This window comes from Clarias gariepinus, chromosome 17 (genome assembly GCF_024256425.1).
Source record: "Clarias gariepinus isolate MV-2021 ecotype Netherlands chromosome 17, CGAR_prim_01v2, whole genome shotgun sequence".
Lineage (NCBI taxonomy): Eukaryota > Metazoa > Chordata > Actinopteri > Siluriformes > Clariidae > Clarias > Clarias gariepinus.
In genome coordinates, this window is record NC_071116.1 from 18,875,602 (window position 1) to 18,897,243 (window position 21,642).

The 21,642-nt window shown below is 39.8% G+C and overlaps 1 protein-coding gene across 1 annotated transcript in view; it reads left to right on the plus strand.

Moving 5' to 3' along the window:
• The window catches only part of LOC128545624 (E3 ubiquitin-protein ligase MARCHF3-like), a 31,232-nt gene extending 12,399 nt beyond the window's left edge, over nucleotides 1-18,833 (plus strand). Inside the window, exons 2-5 of the mRNA XM_053516094.1 lie at nucleotides 5,424-5,717; nucleotides 7,909-8,113; nucleotides 9,854-10,063; nucleotides 16,883-18,833. Coding sequence (XP_053372069.1) covers nucleotides 5,473-5,717; nucleotides 7,909-8,113; nucleotides 9,854-10,063; nucleotides 16,883-17,041 — 819 coding nt within the window. The 5' untranslated portion in view covers nucleotides 5,424-5,472 and the 3' untranslated portion in view covers nucleotides 17,042-18,833. The remainder of the gene's footprint in view (nucleotides 1-5,423; nucleotides 5,718-7,908; nucleotides 8,114-9,853; nucleotides 10,064-16,882) is intronic.
• Nucleotides 18,834-21,642: the final 2,809 nt, after the last annotated feature.

Consider the following 21,642-nt stretch of genomic DNA (forward strand, 5'->3'; position numbering starts at 1 on the left):
TAATATCAGCTTATTTTGATTGTGTGCCAAATGAACCCTATCTTGCAGAGGAAAGAGATTTGCCTATACACGACACCTGCAGCACACTGACAAACACTGTGTTCTCAATACATACTGTATAAAAACTGGATTGCTGGCATGTACACCTACTATTGTAAACACGCTGCAGGAAAACACCTTTCCTTGTCCACTGGTTTGTCAGGAAGACCCCACCTACTATTTGTACACTCATGCACAAATGAAAGACAGCTCTTTCCTGTCCTCGCAATGCTTTCACTTCGTGTAGCTCAGACGCTGTTATTTTTACCAACGCCCAGTTCGTCCGGGGCATTTCGCAAGCCTTTAGTTACGGTAAATTATTAAAAGGCACCTTGTCTTGGCACGCTGTCGTGTCATCATTGGAAATGAACTGGGACTTCTTCGCGGGCTTGAAAGATCGCACTGTGCTGTGCACTCACATCTGTTCCCTTGGTGTAGGGAGAATAGGAGCAAAGCACAGGGTTTGTGTTGACCCTCTGTAGTGTGATGTGAGCTTGCAACAAAGCTGCTCTCTCTCTAACTGGTGAGCTCATTCTGTCTCACGGCCTTGGCAAATTAATGGAGATGTCTTTTGCCCTCTGTGAGCGATGAAGGACACAATGGAGTAATTGTTAGTGCACTGGATAGCACTACAAAGTTGTGTTTCCTGATTCACTTGTATACTGTTTGGGGACATGTTGCTGAACTGTATAATGCTCTTTTTTTATCATTTGTGAATGACTGTATTTGTTTGTCAGTACTCGTATAGTATTAAGTAAAGATTGTCCAGTGTTGTGGTGATTTTAATTCTACAGTAGCCGTCTTCAACACTTCAGCTGTAGGCATTACCAACACAGCCTCATGCAACATCATCGTTCCATGCTCTTGGGTTCACTCTGGAGGTCTTGTTACTGCCAGGGGTTTTAAATGCTCTCTTCAGGTCCGTGTAGGTTTCCGTCAGGTTCTCTAATTTCTTCCCACCGTCCAGAAATGTCACTAGGTGGATTAGCGGCTCTAATTTGCTCCTAAGTTTGAATGAGTGTGTGTGTGAGTGTTTGTATGTGATTCTGGGGTGTATTCTAAATCAATACACATATGTGTACCAAAACAGGATATTTGGTTTGGTGCACATTGTGATAGATGATAGGTGATTTTCTTAATGAATTCAGTTAACACAATTTTCAAAACTGGACGCCTCCATGTTTAAGATTTGTGAACAACACGCTAGGCGGCTTACTCAGATATTTATGAATATGTCTGTATTATTTTATTGTTTTATTTAAAGCTAATGCTTGTATATACAGTATACGGTAAGAAGTTTTACTTTGTTTTTTTTCCGATGCTGTATGCAGGCCTTGTGTTGATTTAATGTCGCTCAGTAAAGAAACTCAGATTTGTAATTCCCCGAGTTGACTTTCAGTTGCAGTAGTATGTCACGTCATGAAAGATACACTCCTCCATTTACTTCTTTTGAGAAAAAATCGTTCACTGAACAAATGTGTACTTATTTTTGCTATGGATTGTTCTGTAACTATTCTTGCACAAGGTAGTGAACCTAGATACCTAGATGTATGTATTCTTTTAAGAGAGAAAGGTTTGTGCTTTATTTGTGCGTTCCTTATGTGTTCAAGAACTAGTGATTGTTTACGTTGTAAATCAATATCCAAAAACTACTTGAAGCCACTGTTGAACTCTTAAATACTGATTATACTGTATATGGGTGCTGCCCAATTACCCTCACTCACTCATCGTCTATACTGCTTTATCCTGTATTCAGGGATACAGGGGGGCCTGGAGCCTATCCCAGGAGACTTAGGGCATGAGGCAGGGGTGCCAATCCATCGCAGGGCACACACACATACACACATTCACACACTACGGTCAATTTGGGAACACCAATTAGGCTAACATGCGTATCTTTGGATTGTGGGAGGAAACCGGAGTAACCGGAGGAAACCCACCAAGCACGGGGAGAACATGCAAACTCCATGCACACAAAGACAGGAATTGAGCCTGGAGGTGAAAGGCGACAGTGCTAACCACTACACCACCGTGCCGCCAGGCTGCCCAATTAATCACATAAAAATTTAAATCATAATATGTACCTGTGCAATCGCAAAAAAGAAGGCAATATAATAAAGGTCATAATTCAAAGGTCAAAAGGAATTTATGTAGAGTTTGTCAATAATTAAAGTTTTGAGTTGATAAATAAATATTGCCAAACATCCTCGTAATGAGCTCATTTGTCTCAAGTGAGTCAAAAATGATCCCCGCTATATTAAAACTTCTGGTGGCCGCGCTGTCTTATCAGCGCTTTCCATTCAAGTCAGCGTTGTGGCAGGTGTGAACATGTTACATGAGTTCATTTGCAACAGCAGTGAATCAAAGATGTATACCACACTTGTGATCGAAGGGCGTTGTGACTTTGCATGACCATGCATGTCCGCACACTTCTGACCACACTTACGACACTCTACAAAAACATTGAGGTGTCCCCTGAAAGCAGCCCTAGACAAAGATTCACTTCTGTCGAAGAAGTGAAGAGAGCGTGCATGGCGAGTTTAGCGTGCATTTGTGGCTCGCAGCTCAGCCTAAAGCATTTTTATATGAGGAAATACAAAAGCTTGTTGAGAGATCTGCAAAGTGTATCGAAAAAGCAAGGAGGTTACATCATAAAGTATTTATTTTTCTTGAAAAAAATTTATTGGTAAATGCCTGCTTATGAGTTGACGAACCAACTGTTTTTTTTTTCATGTAAGATTTCTGCTTGCATTGACAAAATAAAACCCTTGTCCCTGTCATACTATTATCTTGATGATTTTTTAGATCTAACGTGCAGCTTTGTTCACTGCTGAGTCATAAAGGTAGAGTAGGCTGGCGCTAATAAACTGTAGTATGAGTTTTGAAACTTCTTTTACCATGCAATTTATTACAAATATTTAGACATCAGTTTCAGTTTGCATAGACAATCATTAAAAAAATGTTTTTGATAAAACTACCTGACAGATAAATGCAAATATACTTTCCTTATTTGTGGGATGTTTAATGCGGCTTAGTGGTTAGCACTATCGCCTTGCAAACCCATGGCTGGGGGTTAGAATCTTTTTGTGCGTAGAGTAGCATGGTTTCCCCAAACATAGTGTGTTTCCCCTGGGTACTCTGATCTCCTCCCACTGTCCAAAAACATGTTGTGTATGAATACATCACTGGTAATAAATGACAGTTCAAGTATACACTCACCTAAAGGATTATTAGGAACACCATACTAATACGGTGTTTGACCCCCTTTCGCCTTCAGAACTGCCTTAATTCTACGTGGCACTGATTGAACAAGGTGCTAAAAGCATTCTTTAGAAATGTTGGCCCATATTGATAGGATAGCATCTTGCAGTTGATGGAGATTTGTGGGATGCACATCCAGGGCACGAAGCTCCCGTTCCACCACATCCCAAAGATGCTCTATTGGGTTGAGATCTGGTGACTGTGGGGGCCATTTTAGTACAGTGAACTCATTGTCATGTTCAAGAAACCAATTTGAAATGATTTGAGCTTTGTGACATGGTGCATTATCCTGCTGGAAGTAGCCATCAGAGGATGGGTACATGGTGGTCATAAAGGGATGGACACGGTCAGAAACAATGCTCAGGTAGCCTGTGGCATTTAAACGATGCCTAATTGGCACTAAGGGGCCTAAAGTGTGCCAAGAAAACATCCCCCACACCATAACACCACCACCACCAGCCTGCACAGTGGTAACAAGGCAAGATAAATCTATGTTCTCATTCTGTTTACGCCAAATTCTGACTTTACAATTTGAATGTTTCAACAGAAATCGAGACTCATCAGACCAGGCAACATTTGTCCAGTCTTCAACAGTCTAATTTTGGTGAGCTCATGCAAATTGTAGCCTCTTTTCCTATTTGTAGTGGAGATGAGTGGTACCCGATGGGGTCTTCTGCTGTTGTAGTCCATCCGCCTCAAGGTTGTGTGTGTTGTGGCTTCACAAATGCTTTGCTGCATGCCTCGGTTGTAACGAGTGGTTATTTCAGTCAAAGTTGCTCTTCTATCAGCTTGAATCAGTCGGCCCATTCTCCTCTGACCTCTAGCATCAACAAGGCATTTTCGCCCACAGGACTGCCGCATACTGGATGTTTTTCCCTTTTCACACAATTCTTTTTAAACCCTAAAAATTGTTGTGCGTGAAAATCCCAGTAACTGAGCAGATTGTGAAATAAAAAATAAATTTTAAATAAATTTAGACTTGAAAACGAACAAGTCTTGGTTTACGAGTACTGAGTATCCTGTATCACACATGCGCTTCTTGTTTCCCTGCCGCAATTGTGGGTACTCTCCGGTATAATCAACATCCGTGCAACGCGTGTACTGTTTACTATAACACTGTGACCACGTGTGTGCGTAAAACATATATTTTTTTGTGTGTCTGTATGCGTGTGTGTACAGCGCGCGTGTAAAGCAAAAGCAAGTCTCATTAGAGAGGTTAAAGATCCATTTTCTCTCTCAGTGTATCAGCCTGCTCTTTGTGTCTGTGTGTGCGCGCGTCATTGGACACCATGCCACACACACACACGCACTGGCCCCGCCTACTTTCACCTTCACAGACACACAGACACAGACACACACTTTATCTCTCTGCTTTATGCAGAAACACTGCTCTGTCACGATTCTTTTCGATGGTAAAGTGCAGGCTAATTTGTTTTATTTTTACTTTACAGCAGTGATTCCGTTAGTGTGTTGCTCAATTAAGTGTCATTTTTTGATTATTTTTCAGATAAAACAGTGTTTCAGTTGTGTGTGTGCACGTGCGTGTGAAAAGAGTGGAGGAAGCGTAACTGTTTAAGACGAGAAGCGGAGAGGGGAGGGGCTCCTTACTTTAGCTTCTCTCACACACACGCACACACACAGCGCCTGCGCGCACAATCGGAAGCACTTATCAGGATTTATTTTAACTTTTTTTAAAGGTAAAGTGCAAGTTGATTTGTTTTATTTTTAATTTATATTTTTAGTTAATTATTTTTATGGGTTTTTTGGGGGGCTGTGGAATGAATAATTTGCGTTTCTATTATTTCTTATGGGAAAATTCGATTTGGTTACGAGTGTTTTGAAATACGAGCCTGCTTCCAGCATGAATTCTGCTCGTAATCCAAGGTTCCACTGTAGAAACATTTTTATACTAATAATATCTAATTTATGCTTAAACAAAATACTATCTGGTATATTTACTGTAAATTTAATGCTACAATTTACTGGTGCTTAATTTAAAACGTCTTTTTTAAATCTCTCTTACTTAAGTTGTAGATCAATGTTTTAACCTGTAAATGTATTCACACAAATAAAAGGCATTAACCAAATATAATTTGAAGGCCTTCTTTTGTCTTATATTTCAGTCAGATGGGAAACGCTCTATAACCACACCAGCATCATCTGTCTGCTGCCATGACGACGGGCTGCAGCAGCCACTTTCCCGAGGTGTTAATGGACCATTCGGATACTACACCTCTCAGAAGCTCTACGGGCCATGAGCTTGCTCCAATGGAGGGCTCAGACTTCTGTGAACCCGCCCTTCCAGGAAAAGCTATGGACTCTGAGACAAATCTAGTGACTGAGGAGGCACAGTATTGGAAACACATGGCAGCAAAGGATGGACAACTAATGAACAGTGCAGTATTAGCCAAACAGAGGTATGGACAGGGACCTGTAACACTGGAAATTTGTGCAAAATGCAAAAAGATATATAATAAAAGGATTTTTTTTTTATTGCTTTAGTAGGAACATTGCAATCCTTGCACACCTCTTGTCAAACCCAAGTAAAGTGTTTTGTCTTTACTTTAAAACCTTTAAGCTACAAAAACATATAGTCTAGCTTTTTTGTAAGCTGTATTTATATCTGTTTAGAACACATAATAGATAACACATTTAGATTAGGTTATTTGAATTTGTTAACGTGCAATTTGCAAATATCAAAAGACAACAATTGCAGTTCAGTGTTTCTTTCGTGTTTGGAGATAAAAGTGATGAAACAGCAGCATGTTGGCATTTTGTGTTTAATGACATGAATGAACAGTATGTTAAAAAGCTCATCTTTTTTGGAAGCTTTATCTTAAAGCAACTCGCAAATGCTGTCAGAGTCCAGAGATATCTGACCACATGAGCACAATAAATGAGCTCTAAATTTAGATCTTCGATTAACAGGTCTGACAGCCGCTTTGTTATGCACATCCCTAGCATGTGCATCAAAGTCCAGGCACAGATATCCTTCCATGGCTCCTCCCCAAACACACCAGTGCCCTCTGCCAGCCTCAGCTGCCTCAGCTGCCACAGCTGAGAAGGGTCAGTGTTGATGATTGAAAAAAATGTTTTGCAAACCTGTGCCTTAAGACCAGACTGGCACACTGCTGTCAGGTCACAGTCACTCGTACGGCATGTCCTTGTGTCTATCTATGTAACTATGTAAAGTGTTGGAATATTAGTCATTCTTCACGCTCATTATGATGTGTTCACAGTAGTTACAGTAATATGTACGGAAAATATCACATATCATGCCAGTACCATAACAATTACATTTGATTTATGCTTTGTTGGTGAAAATGATTAAAAATCACACATCAAAAATAGATATGAGACCAAGAAAATGCCTTGTGTTTCTGAAAAACCCTGAATTTCAATAGGATATAAACGATGAAGAGAATATTCTAATGTTTTCAAAGATCAAAATTTGAGTACAATTTTAAAGTACACATTAGAGATATGGGAAAAAATCATGAAGTTTCAATAATGAATCACGTTTCTTTTGCGTGGTGATGCATGTAAAAAGTTTTTATTGCAATTATAATACAATAGAGATCATAATTCGATCAACCAGTGACCAGAATTGGCTGTTTTTCAGTTTGAGCACAAACAATTCAAACAACTTCTACATATAACTTTTTCAGTATGCAGGTGTAATGATTGAGCATTTGTGATAATAAGGTGATAAAAATGCTATTAGTTGTGGAAACCACAACAGTTACTAGAACATGTATTGAATGTATGTATTTGTAATGAATATTGATTTTAAAATACTGTATTATGTTATAGAAGTGCCATAGATGTTTTTTTAAATCATAAGGTGGTATTCAACTATAAAAAAATAAAACATGTTCTCCTGTAGGAAAATAATCAACAGTGTGATAAAAGCTGCAAAATTGATTATTTTCCATTAATTGCACACCGTGCAGTTGTTAACTTTTTGTAGATTTTTCTGGAAATTATGTTTTTTTAGAGTGGACATGCACTATTTCACAGTAATACATACATTCGATAAGTTAGTTCCTGTTATCGCTTACGCTATGGGTGTTTTCCCACCAATCTTTAATTTTTCTCTCGAAGTTAACAAGATTGATGAAGTGTAACTATTCATGTTACTGAGAAACCAGAAAGCGCTGCTGTATTGTTCATCAAAACACTTATCCCGGGAGACTTACAAAGCACCGATACTCGTACTGTAAATGTCTTCATGAAATCTACAACGTTGCACAATATAAAGACACATTTGCCTTTAATTGCGAATTGCCAACATCTTTACTCATTTATCGTTGCCCTTGAATGATGATGCAGCATGTCTAACATTCAGGTTGCTGTAAAAGAGTTGCTACCATAGAATCAGGATTTAAATTACAGACAGGAATACTGTCAGAGCTGTGGTTATGGAAAATGAATCAATACATTTCGTCTAATCAGAATGAATCACTCAGCAGCGCTGTTGTGTAAAGTGCACAACTTAATGTAACACAATGCGTATCAATTGCATTAACACTATCAAATTGTTGTATTGTATTAATATTTGGAAGACAGACCTGATGTTTAAAGCATCCGCATTTATTCTGCCTTCAGTGCTCTAGTGGAGAGACCCATGTGTAGGATCTGCCATGACGGAGGGGGACAGGAGGAGCTGCTGTCCCCGTGCGAGTGCGCAGGGACGCTGGGGACCATCCACCGCAGCTGCTTGGAGCACTGGCTCTCGGCCTCTAGCACCAGCTTCTGTGAGCTCTGCCATTTCCAGTTCAGCGTGCAGCGCAAGGCACGACCTCTCCTCGAGGTACACTTGCTTTAGCGATACTCGCACCACTGCGCAGACCTTGTAGCCTTGTGGTTAACAAGATGACACTGTTTCTCATTTGGCTGTGAAAATAAATGCGACTGGGGATATGAAAAGGGAGAAACACCAGCTCTTTTACACAACAATGTATTTCACTAGTTGCAGTTTGTATCGTCTGTCTGTCTGTGACTGAGGCATGAAAGAAAGAGAGGATGAATGTATGTCTTTGTTGGGTGTGAGAGAGACTAGAGGCTTTGAATTGCACAGATGGAATGTGATGGTTGCGTGCAGACAGGGAAAGGGAGATAGTATACCTTGAAGTCAAAACCAACAAAACTATTTCCTCATTGCGGATTCATGGATAATCCCGGACTTCGCTAATGATTAATTTGATTAAATAATCTATTCAAATTCGATAGCACTTCTGAATCAGCCAAGCCAACCAGCCCACACTTCCTGAAATCTGTAAATGATCGAGCCTCCCACAGACAAATTTCCAGAGTAATGAGAAGCCTAATATGCTGATTAACTTCCTAGTGTTAAAGATCCCAAAGCTAAGATAAAAGCTTTCTGAATCTGAACGCGTAATGTGCTCATTAAGTCCCCATTTCCATTTATGCGGAATAAGATGAATTGTCTAGCGGGCAGAGCTTAAACGAGAGGCACAGGGCTAATAACACAGGCTCGCTAGCTTCTCCCTGCTGCGTGTCTGTGTCAGGTTACCAGAATGCATAATTGCAATGCAGCACGGCTCTGCTCGGCCTATTTGTTAAGCATCTGCTTCCTAGTCTCTGCATATTCGCATGCACTTAATTACACCCACTGTGACAGAAGGCAACCCGCAGCAGCATTTTGCATAAATGCTTAATTTTACTTTTTTTGTTTTATTTTATTTATTTATTTATTTTTACAAAAGTACATGAATCATTTTCCAGCTGCGGGAATCGTTTGCACATATCTCAGCAAGAAATCTATGGTTTATGAAATGTTAAAAGGCTATTGGCGGCACGGTGGTGTAGTGGTTAGCACTGTCACGTTGCACTTCAAGGGTCCGGGTTCGATTCCTGGCCAGGCTCGATTCCCGTCTTTGTGTGCATGGAGTTTCCATGTTCTCCTTGTGTTTGGTGGGTTTCCTCTGGGTACTCCGGTTTCCTGCATAAGATATGCAGGTTAGGCTAATTGGCATTCCCAAATTGCCTGCAGTGTGTGTATGTGTGTGCCCTGCGATGGATTGGCACCCTGTCCAGGGTGTACCCTGCCTCGTGCCCTAAGCCCCCTGGGATAAGCTCCAGGTCCCCGCGACTCTGAATACAGGAAGCAGTATAGAGGATGAGTGAGTGAGTAAATGGCTGTTTGTCTTAGCCAGTGTGGCTCTTGCAAAGAATTATGCTAATTTTAAATGATAATGTGACTGTTACGATCTGCATGCATCAAACACCACAAACATCATTTCTCACATTTAAATGTGTATCAGTGTTATATTTGCTTCTTCCTCTTTCTTTGCAAAGCCTTGAAGTTTACTATTGCATCAGTCGTGTTGAGTGTAAACTTCTCTATTTATAGAGGATGCTGTCCATATTAACAATATCCCTCTCATTTTGTTTTCTTATAGAGAAAATGTCAAGTTATTAATAAAATTAATGGGGAATTCGACAACTTGAAGCTGAGATTTTTATGTTTGTTAGTGATGCATATTTCTAAACAAGCTGTCTTAAATAAAACATTTCTGCCCGCGTGCAGTGGCTCCGTAACCCAGGGCTGCGTCAGGAGAAGCGCACGCTGTTCGGCGACATGGTGTGTTTCCTGCTCATCACGCCATTAGCCACCATCTCAGGCTGGCTGTGTCTTCGGGGAGCTGTGGATCATCTTCACTTCTCCAGCAGACTGGAAGCTGTTGGCCTGATCGCTCTCACTGTAGCTCTCTTCACCATTTACCTCTTCTGGACACTGGTTAGTATGGCCAGTAAGTGGCATATCTAGCATTATGTGACCTGTTGATAGCATGTAGCATAAAAATGTGTCATAAGATTTACTCATGATTTGAACTGGCTAGATGATGTATACTATATACTATATATTAGATTCAAAAATGTAGTATATACAGTGTACCTTAACTGCAATACATTTTAGTTGGACATCAAACCCATGTTTAAATTGATTTCTTAAGGGATTATTAATAGATTTTAGGCAGTACCGTGGCGTAATGGTTAGCCTGGTCATGTCACTCCATTAGGTTTGAATCTTTCAAACGGTTTGTGTGCATGAAGTTTGCATGTTTTCCCCGTACTTAGTGGGCTTCCTTTGTGTAATCCAGCACAAAACCAAAAGATCTTACACAAGATCATTTAACAGATTGGAGTTTCCAAATTGCCTTATCGTGAGTGTGTGTGTGCTTGTGCCCTGTGATGCGTTGACACCCTATCAAGAGTGTCCCCTAGATGTATAAATATATATTTTCCAAATTGAATCTATATTTTAAGGCACTGTTGGTAACGTAAGATCTTTGAATCGAGCACTTCTTGAAGAAGTGTCATGGTGAGACTGTGGCTGATGTTGCTGCCTCACTGTTCCAGTGCAATTCAGAGCTTCAGCTACTTTCTGTGTTTTTTGGAAGGTTAATTGGTTACTCATGGTTTGTCTAAATTGTCCCAAGTATGAATGGATATGGAAATGTATGTGAGTGATGCCCAGCAATGGTCGAGATGTATTCCTGCATCAGGCTAAATGCTTACTGATTACTGAAGATGTATCAATGTTTCTAATGGAAATTATAGTTATCCCAGTAAGAACCTTAACGTTGGATGACGTTATTATGTAGTTGGAACGACACTGTGATGATTTCCAGTGTCAGAACAAGGTTGGGACAGTGTTGTTTTGCAAAGTTAGAAAGACTTTGATGAAACGATGAGGAGATAATATTGAATGAATGAATAAATGACCAAAGCACAAATAGCAAATACAATCATAAAACAACTTTATTTTAACCTTTATTTGAAGCATTTATGCCGATTAACATCCGTTCTCATGTCACACATCACTTACAGTTATAAAATCAGTTTTCTGTTTTTTTGTTTGTTTGTTTGTTTTCAGAATCATTAGTGAGATGCATCTTAGTTCCAGTTCCAGTACTGCATTGTAATATGGTGTATGCACTGCTTCCAAAGTGCATAACATCTGGTTTAACAGAACATACAGTGGGGCAAAAAAGGATTTAGTCAGCCACCAATTGTGCAAGTTCTCCCACTTAAAAAGATGCGCGAGAAGGCCCAGAGTGGCGCAGTGGTAAAGCGCTCGCCCTATCATCCGGAGATCGCTGGTTCGAACCCCGGGTGATGCTGTTTTCCTCTCACAGCCGGAGGCACAGAGAGAGCTGATTGGCCGAGCTCTCTCAGGGGGGAGGGATGAGAGGTACTTGTGCTCCCACATTAATCACGGCTCTACAGGGGCGTCTGTGAGCTTGCGCACACGGAAGGAGCGGCTAGCGCTTTCCTCCGAGTGTGTTACTCCGCCCCTAATGGTGCGTGAGCGAGCAGTTCGAAAAGATGCGGTCAGCTCGCGTCACGTGGTTCGGAGGAAACACGGGATAGCTTTCGTCCTTCCGACTGAGTGGTTGTAGTAGCCTTGATGGGTGTGGGGGCCCCCTAGTGACGGGGAGTAATTGGCCACGACTAGATTGGGGAGAAAATCGGGGAAAAAGAATTGGACAGGACTAAATTTATAAAAAAAATTAAATAAAATGAAAAAAGATGAGAGAGGCCTGTAATTGTCATCGTAGGTATACCTTAACTATAAAAGACAAAAATCACATTGTAGGATTTTTTATTAATTAATTTGTAAATTCCTCTGTAAAATAAGTATTTGGTCACCTACAAACAAGTAAGATTTCTGGCTCTCACAGACCTGTAAGTTCTTCAAGAGTCCTCCACTCGTTACCTGTATTAATGGCATCTGTCTGAACTCGTTATCAGTATAAAAGACACCTGTATACCATACTACTGATAATCCCCCTTAATCTGGGGCTCCACGCAAGATCTCACCCCGTGGGGTCACAATAATTACAAGAACTTTGAGCAAAAATCCCAGAACCACACGGGGGGACCTAGTGAATGACCTGCAGAGAGCTGGGACCAAAGTAACAAAGGCTACCATCAGTAACACACTGCGCCTCCAGGGACTCAAATCCTGCAGTGCCAGACGTGTCCCCCTGCTTAAGCCAGTACATGTCCAGGCCCTTCTGATGTTTGCTAGAGAGCATTTGGATGATCCAGAAGTGGATTGGGAGAATGTCATATGGTCACATGAAACCAAAATAGAACTTTTTGGTAAAAACTAAGGATTGAGAATGCTGAGTTGCATTCAAAGAACACCATATCTACTGTGAAGCATGGGGGTGAAAACATCATGCTTTGGGGCTGTTTTTCTGCAAAGGGACCAGGACGACTAATCCGTGTAAGGGAAAGAATGAACGGGGCCATGTATCGGGAGATTTTGAGTGAAAACCTAGGGGCCAAAATACCAGCAACAGTGTGTGAAAACCTTGTAAAGACTTACAGAAAATGTTTGACCTCTGTCATTGCCAACAAAGGGAAATTTTGTTATTGACCAGATTGACCTTATTTTCCACCATAATTTGCTAATAAATGTTTTTCTTATTTTGTCACTCATAGTTGAAATTTTTTTTTTTTTTCAAATTTAAAGTCGTCGAGTGTTCGGTTCCCGCCTCTGGTCTGTGCGCATGAAATGTGCATGTTCTCTGTGTGCTTAGTAAGTTTCCTCTGGTCAAAGACATGCAAATTAGGTTAAATGCCATTCCCAAATTGCCCAGTGTGTGTGTATGCCCATGCCCTCCAGTGGATTGGCACTCTGCCCAGGGTGTATCTATCCCAGGAGACTTCTTCCAATTTCCTGTTGGAATGTTAATTCGTTCGTTCATTGATTTTTTTTTTTTTTTGTCTTCCTTTCTTTATACCGCTTTTCCTGTACAGGCTTACAGGAAGCCTGAAGCCCATTCCAGGTACATGAGACAGGGTACACCCTGAATGGGGTGCCAGTTCATTACAAGGCACACAAGCACATCCATACTCACACACTTACTCACACACTATAGGGAATTTGGAAACGGCAATTAACCTTATCTGCAGTTCCTTGGACTGTGAGAGGAAACTGGTATACTGTACTAGGATGAAACCCACCAAGAACAGGGAGATCATGCAAACTCCACAGACATAAACTTAAGGCAGGAATTGAACTCTTACTCTTGGATGAGCAAGGCTACCATGTCCTTGAGTTATCAATGAGACAAATGTTGGAATATATTTTGACTTGGTTTCTGCTTCCTTCTCATTAAATGAGTTTAAGGAGCTCTTTCAAAGGATAAAGGAATCTTGAGATTGTATGCAAGTCAATGTTTTTGTGCACGTATAGTATATAGGATAAGGGATGTTGGCTGGCTGCTTGTTTGCTTGCATGACTGTCAAAAAAGCCCAGAATCATCCTTTTGATCCCAGACAGCAAGAGAAAAATCATGGTTCTAACTGCAGAGAACATGCACCTGGCTAAAGGCCATTTGAAACCACTATGCAGCTAGGGTCTACCACTCATTAAATAGCCATCTCAGGCCAACCATATTTACAGGGTACTGCACATTAGCATCTGGAAAGGATGATTTTCATGAAAAGAGCCTACAGCCATACCTGTCCCGAAAAGTGCATCCACTGTTAACCTTGACAGTTTTTTTTACATCATAGTTAAAAAAGAACAGATCCAGCATCCCTTTAGTACATAATTTGTAAATTAGGGTTTTAATGTGCAACCGCTGGTCACTGAGTTGGTAGCCTCAAGATATGTCTGTACCTGTACTGTTATTTATTCGGGAAGAACATAATTTGACAAGCATGAAGTGACTGATCACTCCAGAAACACTGACTACAATATGTCTATTTTTATTTTTAGAGAAGGTTTTTCTCCATTCCATCTAATGGCCCTGAAATGTGGTGTCCTGGAAGAGTTTCCAGTCAAACACAAACAAAGCCACTTTTGTGTACCAGGTGTTATGAATGAGAATGTTTGAAAGCCACTGCCTATGAGGGTACATTGGATTAGGCCTTGGTGAATGAAAGTTGGATGTGTAAAAGACCTTTCTTTCATGGTGTGTACTCCTGTTGCCAAAATCCAGCTGGGTTGTACGAGTGTAACACCAGACAGTGCTGATGGAAAATACATAATAATAAAAGTGGATAAAGTGAAGCTTATTTAAGCAATTGATATTGCCATCTGACCTTGAACAGCAGTGCACTCATTAGGGATGGGATTTACCAGGGACCACCGATACAACAAACTGCTCCTACATTTAACCACCTTAAATGCAAACGAATAAATTAAAAACTAATTTTACAAAATGATTTTTGAGTTAGTGTGGTGATGCTTGAATTCGAACATAAATGAATCTAGCAATCGTGTTATCCTTGTCTGATGCTGTTGCTAGTTCCTATGACATCTCATATATCGCAATATATTATATTACTTTTAAGTGTAATAGTGTATAAAAATGTACTAAATTTAGTGGATGGAGCAATTTAGACAAGCCCTTTAGGATCTTTTTAAACTGCCTTGAGTAATATTGCATTTTACATAGCCCTACTTAACCAAGGTCCTTCACTTCATATATAGATGCATATGCGCCTGGGTTTTGGAGCAGCTCTAATATAGGAACATATGGGAAAGCTTCATCTACCCATGAGACCCATTATTCTTTACAGAAGATGAGTGTTTAGCACTCGAGTGGGCACTTGACTTTCTGAAATTTATTTATTTTTTCATCTGACTTGTTGGTCAAATTAGGTTTCCTATGCCGAGTGAGTGAAAACTCTGGCTTGAGGATGCTAGTGGATTACAGCATTTTACCATGCACCAATTTTATGACATGCCATCAGTTTGTTGTCTAAATATGGTAAGGTATATGCAGACAGATTTAGATTCCTGGTGAGTAAGTTTGTAAATTGTGATCAGTTGTAATTGTAGTGCATTTTTGTCACTTTGTGTTATGATGGTGTAAACCCATAGTGGTGGTCTTTCAGATGCGACCGGCAAGGGATCGCCACAGCGGACGATTCGGGCAACACTTACAAGCTTGGCACAGATTTTTACGCTGGTGCCCTTCCTGATCCAACCCACCCGTTTTATCCGGGCTTGGGAGCGGCACTGCATCCAGTGGCTAGGGTTTGGGCACTGGCTGGGAACCGAACCGGGGTCTTCTGCATGGCTGGCAAAACACCTACCACTGCTTATTTAAGATGCAGTATGGTGGTTTAGTGGGTTACACTGTTGTCTTGCATCTCCAGGGTTGGGGGTTTAAATCTTGGCTTTGGTCTGTGTATGTTTAGGTTTGTGCACCGGTTTCCTCCCACTGCTAAGACATGCAGCGTGGACTAATTGGTGTTTCCAAATTGCTTGTCTGTGTGCGTGCGATGGGTTGGCATCCCATCCTTGTGCCCCCAAGATACATGGGATAGGCTCCAGGCCCACTGCAACCCTAACTGATAAAAAATAGATGGAAAGTTATTTAAGGGTTTATCTGAAAAATAATAGTTAATAGTCTTCCTAATACAATACGTTACAATAAGCTTTGTTTTAGGGATCTACATAGAACCTTTCAGCTTTGCTGAGTAAATTATTTATTCTGGTCCCAGTAATATTCTTTACTTAGCATGTTAAACATTTATAGACTTCCTTTGGGGTTTTTAGGAACGATGTCAGACAAAGTAATGGTGACCACTGAACATAAAATGTGGTTTTATGTAAGAGACTAAAACCACTTCAGTTTTATTTTTTCACGTTCATGTTCTTGCTCAGAGATCAAACCATGATTTCTAAAATCCAAATAGTATAGATTTGTAAAACATCTGTTTCTAGTTACTGACATTTTGCAACAATCGACATGATTAACAAAAACGGTGATTAGAAGGAACCCTGAAGTCTTTTCTGACCTGTTATACTAAGTAAAAAACATGACTTAATACATAAGTGAATGTAAATAAATGCATAAATGACTTAAATGTACATAAATGACTTATACGGTATCTGTTTTTCCTGAGCATGGAAATCAGCAAACTGTGCTCTGCGATTAGGATTGTTAGGGATAATAATAACTGGTTTATTATTACAGAAATATTCAGGATGTGATGTGGAATGGGCTTCCTTCCTTTCTGTTTTCTCCAAGGTGGTTGGAGACGTAAAAAAATAATCTAGCCGATACTATATGTATTTAGGCAGTGAGAACTCTTGATTAGTTCTAATTTTTAAAAGCCTTGATGAAAACAGTTTCTTCACTTTTAATTCTGAATTTTTCACTTCTGCCCTCCCACACAAGGAAATAACTTCATATTTTCCCACACCCAAGTGTCTGCTCATTTTCGTCTTTACTCTTCAAGTCAATTTTGTCACGCCATATTTTTAGATTGCAATCAGATGTTCGAGCATAGTTGAAGAGCCCTTGAGACAAAGTTCCCGCATGTGTAGCTGCCAGCTATAATTAGATCTTGCTTACTAGAGCTTACTGATGTGCAAATAAACAAAGGTTGCAACAGCTGTTTACTTACTGATTGATGGCTGTAGTGGCTGATTGCTGGTTGCATTCAAGGTTAAACATACAACATGTGATGCGTGTTATTTATGTACAGGAAAAAAAAAAGTGCTTCATTAGACCTATTTGGCCTTTCATACCAAAGCAGTGTGAAAGATCTAACCTCTTCCCATGATCTTCTGTTACAGGTGTCTCTCAGGTACCACTGCCGTCTGTACAACGAATGGCGTCAAGCTAATCAAAGAGTGGTGCTTCTGCTTCCCAAGTCCCACAGCGAGTCGTTAGGAAATCCGTCAGTGACGGGCCTGCTGAGCGTAAAACGACCGTCCAAAGAATCTATAGTGTGACTGCGTATTTTCTACTTGAACTATAAACGCTGTACAGAGGATTATCCTGAGAGGAAAGGCCAAGGACTGAGTGAAAAAACAGTGATGACACTGATTGTCCTGTTTAATTTTAAAAATGCTACTGAGGAACTATGGACGTGTTTAAAGGAAACCATTTGCTTGTGGACTTTATGTTAGCAAGTTTGCTAACGTTAACTCTGGATGGACTATATACTACAATTTGTCTTGTTGATTACACAACAGTATCTGTAACTTTTTCTGTTTTGTTTCTTGACTTTTGATTTCTTTTAGGCAGATGTAGTCTGCTACAGATTCATTTATTTCTGAGAGAAACTTGCTCACTTTTTGTCATTCTTTTTTTTTTTTTTTGGTTGTAAGTTTCTTACTCGAAAAGGAGATTTTGTAATTTGTAAATGGAACACATGTAATGTTGTTAGGTAAGTGTTGTACAGTAATGGAATCTGCAATATCCACCAATCAGCCATCACATGAAAACCACTGACAGGTTAAGTAATTTACATTAATTATCTCATTCCAGTGGCACCTCTATAGGGCTGGTGTATATAAGGTAGCAGGTGAACATTCAGTTTTTGAAGCTGGCCAATGGAAGCGATGTGATGCTCTAAGCAATGTTCTACTGAAATTACCACCTATGTAAAAATTGTAGACCAAGTACAACCCTCATGGCAACAGTATCCCCTAATGGCAGGGGCATCTTTCAGCAGGATAATGCAGCATGCCACACTGCAAAGCATGTTCAGGAACAATTTCAGGAACATAAAAATGTGTTCAAGATGGTAACTTGGCTTTGAAATTCCCAAAATCGAAAGTCCTATCGATGAAGGCCCAACCGTTGCAACTTACAAGACTTAAGGGATTTCCTGCTTACGTCCTGGAACCAGACGCCACAGCACAACTTCAGAGTTCTTGTGGAATTCATGCCTCTACCAGATCAAGGCTGTTTTGACAGCACCATTGGGACATATTTATATTTTAAACAGCTGTCTGATGTCTGGTGCCTTTTAACGCTATGCCTGGTCAGTGTTTGCATTTTCCATTGTAAATTTTCAAGTTATAATTTGTGCTGAAGTATCTCAATATCAGTAAAATACCACGTCAGGGGAGATTTTTAATTAACCTTACAGCTTTTGTTATGGTTTCGAGTGTTTGATCTGATAATAAATGTCACCTAAAAACTGTAATAGCTTATTATACGTATGATTTAAATCAAGTTAAACACAAAAAAAAAAAACTTTCTCCCACTTGACAGATTTGTATAGGTGATACAAATATCGGTACAATATATTGGTGCCTAAAGACCAATTTTTAAAGAAAAATTATATTTAGATGCAATATTTTTTTCTTCTCACAGTCACTGGCCGAGGAATGAAGCTGAGGAAGAGATGAGTAATAAAAATTATTTCAGTTTCTGTGAGGGGGTGAAACGGGTGCCTAAGCATGTTGCTAGTTTTGATTCTTATGGGAATAACTGATATCACTGACACATTCGGGCCTGAGTCAAACTATCTTTAAAAATCAGCTAAAAGAAAATATGACGTTTTTAGATCAGTCATGATGAGAAAACGAACATCATTCTCACCTGAGAAGTGAACAGTTTCTACAAGCTAAAGCTAATTGGAGGCAACTACAGTTCTTATATCAACATAAAGAAACTTAGCTTTTTCTAAGTTTGGACTATATAAACCTCCAGGGAAAAAAAAACTTACAGAAAATAAGCTGGTAATAAATTTTGATAATTACCCAATTTGATTTAAGAATGTTTGTTTGTCCTTTTATTAAACACCATTGTAACTGCGCTAGCAATAACCCCCCTCCCCCCACAACCCCCCCCCCCCCGTGACAGCGTAGCATACATCCACTAACCTCTCACAGAATTAACAGACATACAGCATCAACCAAGCACAATATATACACATTTACTCAAAACTTAAAAAAAAAAATTTGTTTGTTTGTTTGTTTGTTTTCTTTGGTGGCCAAAAGTGTTGAAACAAAAGTGAAATTCAAAGCTTAAATAACCTTCTTTATTTTTATTAAATAATGACAATCCAGATAACATGAATAATTTGTTATTTTATGCAATGAAATTGCTGCAAAACAATCCGATGGTTCTCAGCTCTGATCCTGGTGGACCCCCTGCCCTGCATAGTTTAGTTAAATCAGGTGTTCTGGGAGCTGAGAAAGCACTAATCAATTAATTAATAGCTTTTTCTTAATTGAAACGGATGTGGCCAAGCAGAAAAAAATATGCAATACTATGCTCCAGGAATAAGGTTGAGAACCACTGCAACAATCAATATTTAGTATAAAGTCCTTTATTCTTCAAAAACTCCTAGATCCAGCTGGGCATAAAGTCAAAAAGACGTCTGCGGCACCACTAATGAGTTCATTGCACAATCCGTGCCTGTTTGATTGCTTCTTGAAGATCATGTAGGTAGATTTGCCACAGAGGTTCGCAATTCACTTTTGCAATTCATTAGGTTTTAGCTTCGGAAAGCAAAAGTCCTGCCGCATAAGTGTTCCATGCAGATTCGAATTAGCAAAACTCTTTAGCCAGATCTCATTTGTGACATCACTTGTCTGGTGCACAGGGAGAACTATAATACCTGGCATATGTTGTCTTAATACAGTCGGGCACCACTGTAAGGATGTATGACCTTCTAAACAGAAGAAAATAACCAATTTCTCTTTATAGTGCTCTTAAATCATAGGTAGGAAACATGTAGAAACTGTAGAATTACACAAGCAGAATGGATTTTAATCAGATTTATGGTTTATAGAAGGGCTTAGAGGATGGCTTTTAGGGATATAACAAGTACAGTGCCTGCAGTGTTCTTTTGAGTTATAGATTTTGTTATAAAAAAATTATTATATTAGTTGAGAGAAAGTGAAGAATGGGAATCAAAATGGGTGATGTAGAACATTTAACAGATGTACAGAGACCTCTGCCAATAAAACTTTAAACATCACTCTCTAAATGGATATGAACCCTGTTACAGTTTGCTGGCTGCTTTTTCCTTCATATCAGTGGCATTTGCTTTGTGCACCATTTTAATAATATGCATTGTCACAAAGCGGCTTCATAGAAATCCAGAGGTAGAATTATTTTTAGATCCCTAATGAGCAAGCCAGGCCGCATGAATGCTGCTGAAGAACAACTCCCGAGATGACATGAAGAAACATCGAGAGCAGGAGAACTCATCCTCAGAAAGAAAACTCATCCTCATCGATGTGACACCATATAGTGTGATCATAAATAATTACTCTGTTACATTTGTACGCTATGAATTCAAAACAGCTCCAAGTGCGTTAAAGGGATATTAAGGATAAGCATCATAGTCTTTGTAACAACGTAAGTCCTTAGGTTTAAGTGCTTAATGTGTTGAAATGAATTTCTTATTCCATTTTCCATTATGAAAGTATGTGTAAGATGAAGACTCGTGACTTTTTTAACGTAATTAAGTTTTAAATGCTTTCTACATGACTCCATTCCATTACTTTACCTCCACCAGTAACAAGCATATGAATCCTGCAAAGAGTTACTGGCTACAATGCAGTTTCAACTAAAGATCATACAATTATCACAATCCCCCCATAACCCCCCCCCCCCCATGCTGGTTCCATAATCAAAAAACAGCACTGGTTCCCAAATTCATCTCAGATGAGCTCTTACTGCAAGGAAATCGCTAATGAGACCCTCCTGGAGTAAAACAGACGTTCCTCTTTAAACTTAGGAATGTGCCACCTGCTCATCTCAGCTGTAGTGCAATGTGTCCAGTCCATTAACGCGAGTGTGGAGGGTATTTAGCTCCATACCAGGCTGTAATGTTTATAATCTTTTTGTTTTCATGCCAAAATGGAAATGGAAAAAGTTACCCTTGAAAATAGCCAGGCAACATAATGACTACATTTAATGACATTTAAATTAGTGATGTTTATTTACACATGATAGAAACAAAAATGAGATTGTACCTTTTTCAATGTGAGCACAATCAAGTTTGGTAAACATGCATTAATGGTTATATATGTCTCTGGAAGGAATTTGCTTAAGGTGGTAGGGTGGCTTAGTGGTTAGCACTGTCGCCTTGTACCTCCAGGGTCCGGGTTTGATTCCTGCCTCTGTGTGCATGTTCTCCCCATGCTTGTATGGTTTTTTTTACTTGGGTACTAGTTCAGGCAGCTAAGGCTCTAGGTTGTTGATTTTGGGAACTGAGGATCCTGGTTCGAGCACCGCTGTTGGTGGATTGCCGCACTCCATACTACCCAGACACTGCATGAGTACCCAACAAGCGTGAATAAAGAGGATGTAGGTTGCTCAGGAAAACCTCCGCCAAGTTGTTGACAAACAACAACTCTGTTTTTCTCCCACAGTCCAAAGGTGTTCCCCAAATTGCCTGTAGTGTGTTTGTGTGTGTGTGTAGGTGTGTGTGCCCTGGTAAGAATCTAAGCCTCTGTCCAGATTTTTTGTGATTTCATATAAATTTGCAAAAACTACTATTGAGCTCATTGAAAAATACCTTTGGTAAAAGAAAGTGGAATAAAAGGAAGGGTAAAAATGTTGGTCTAATATTCATTTCAATTAT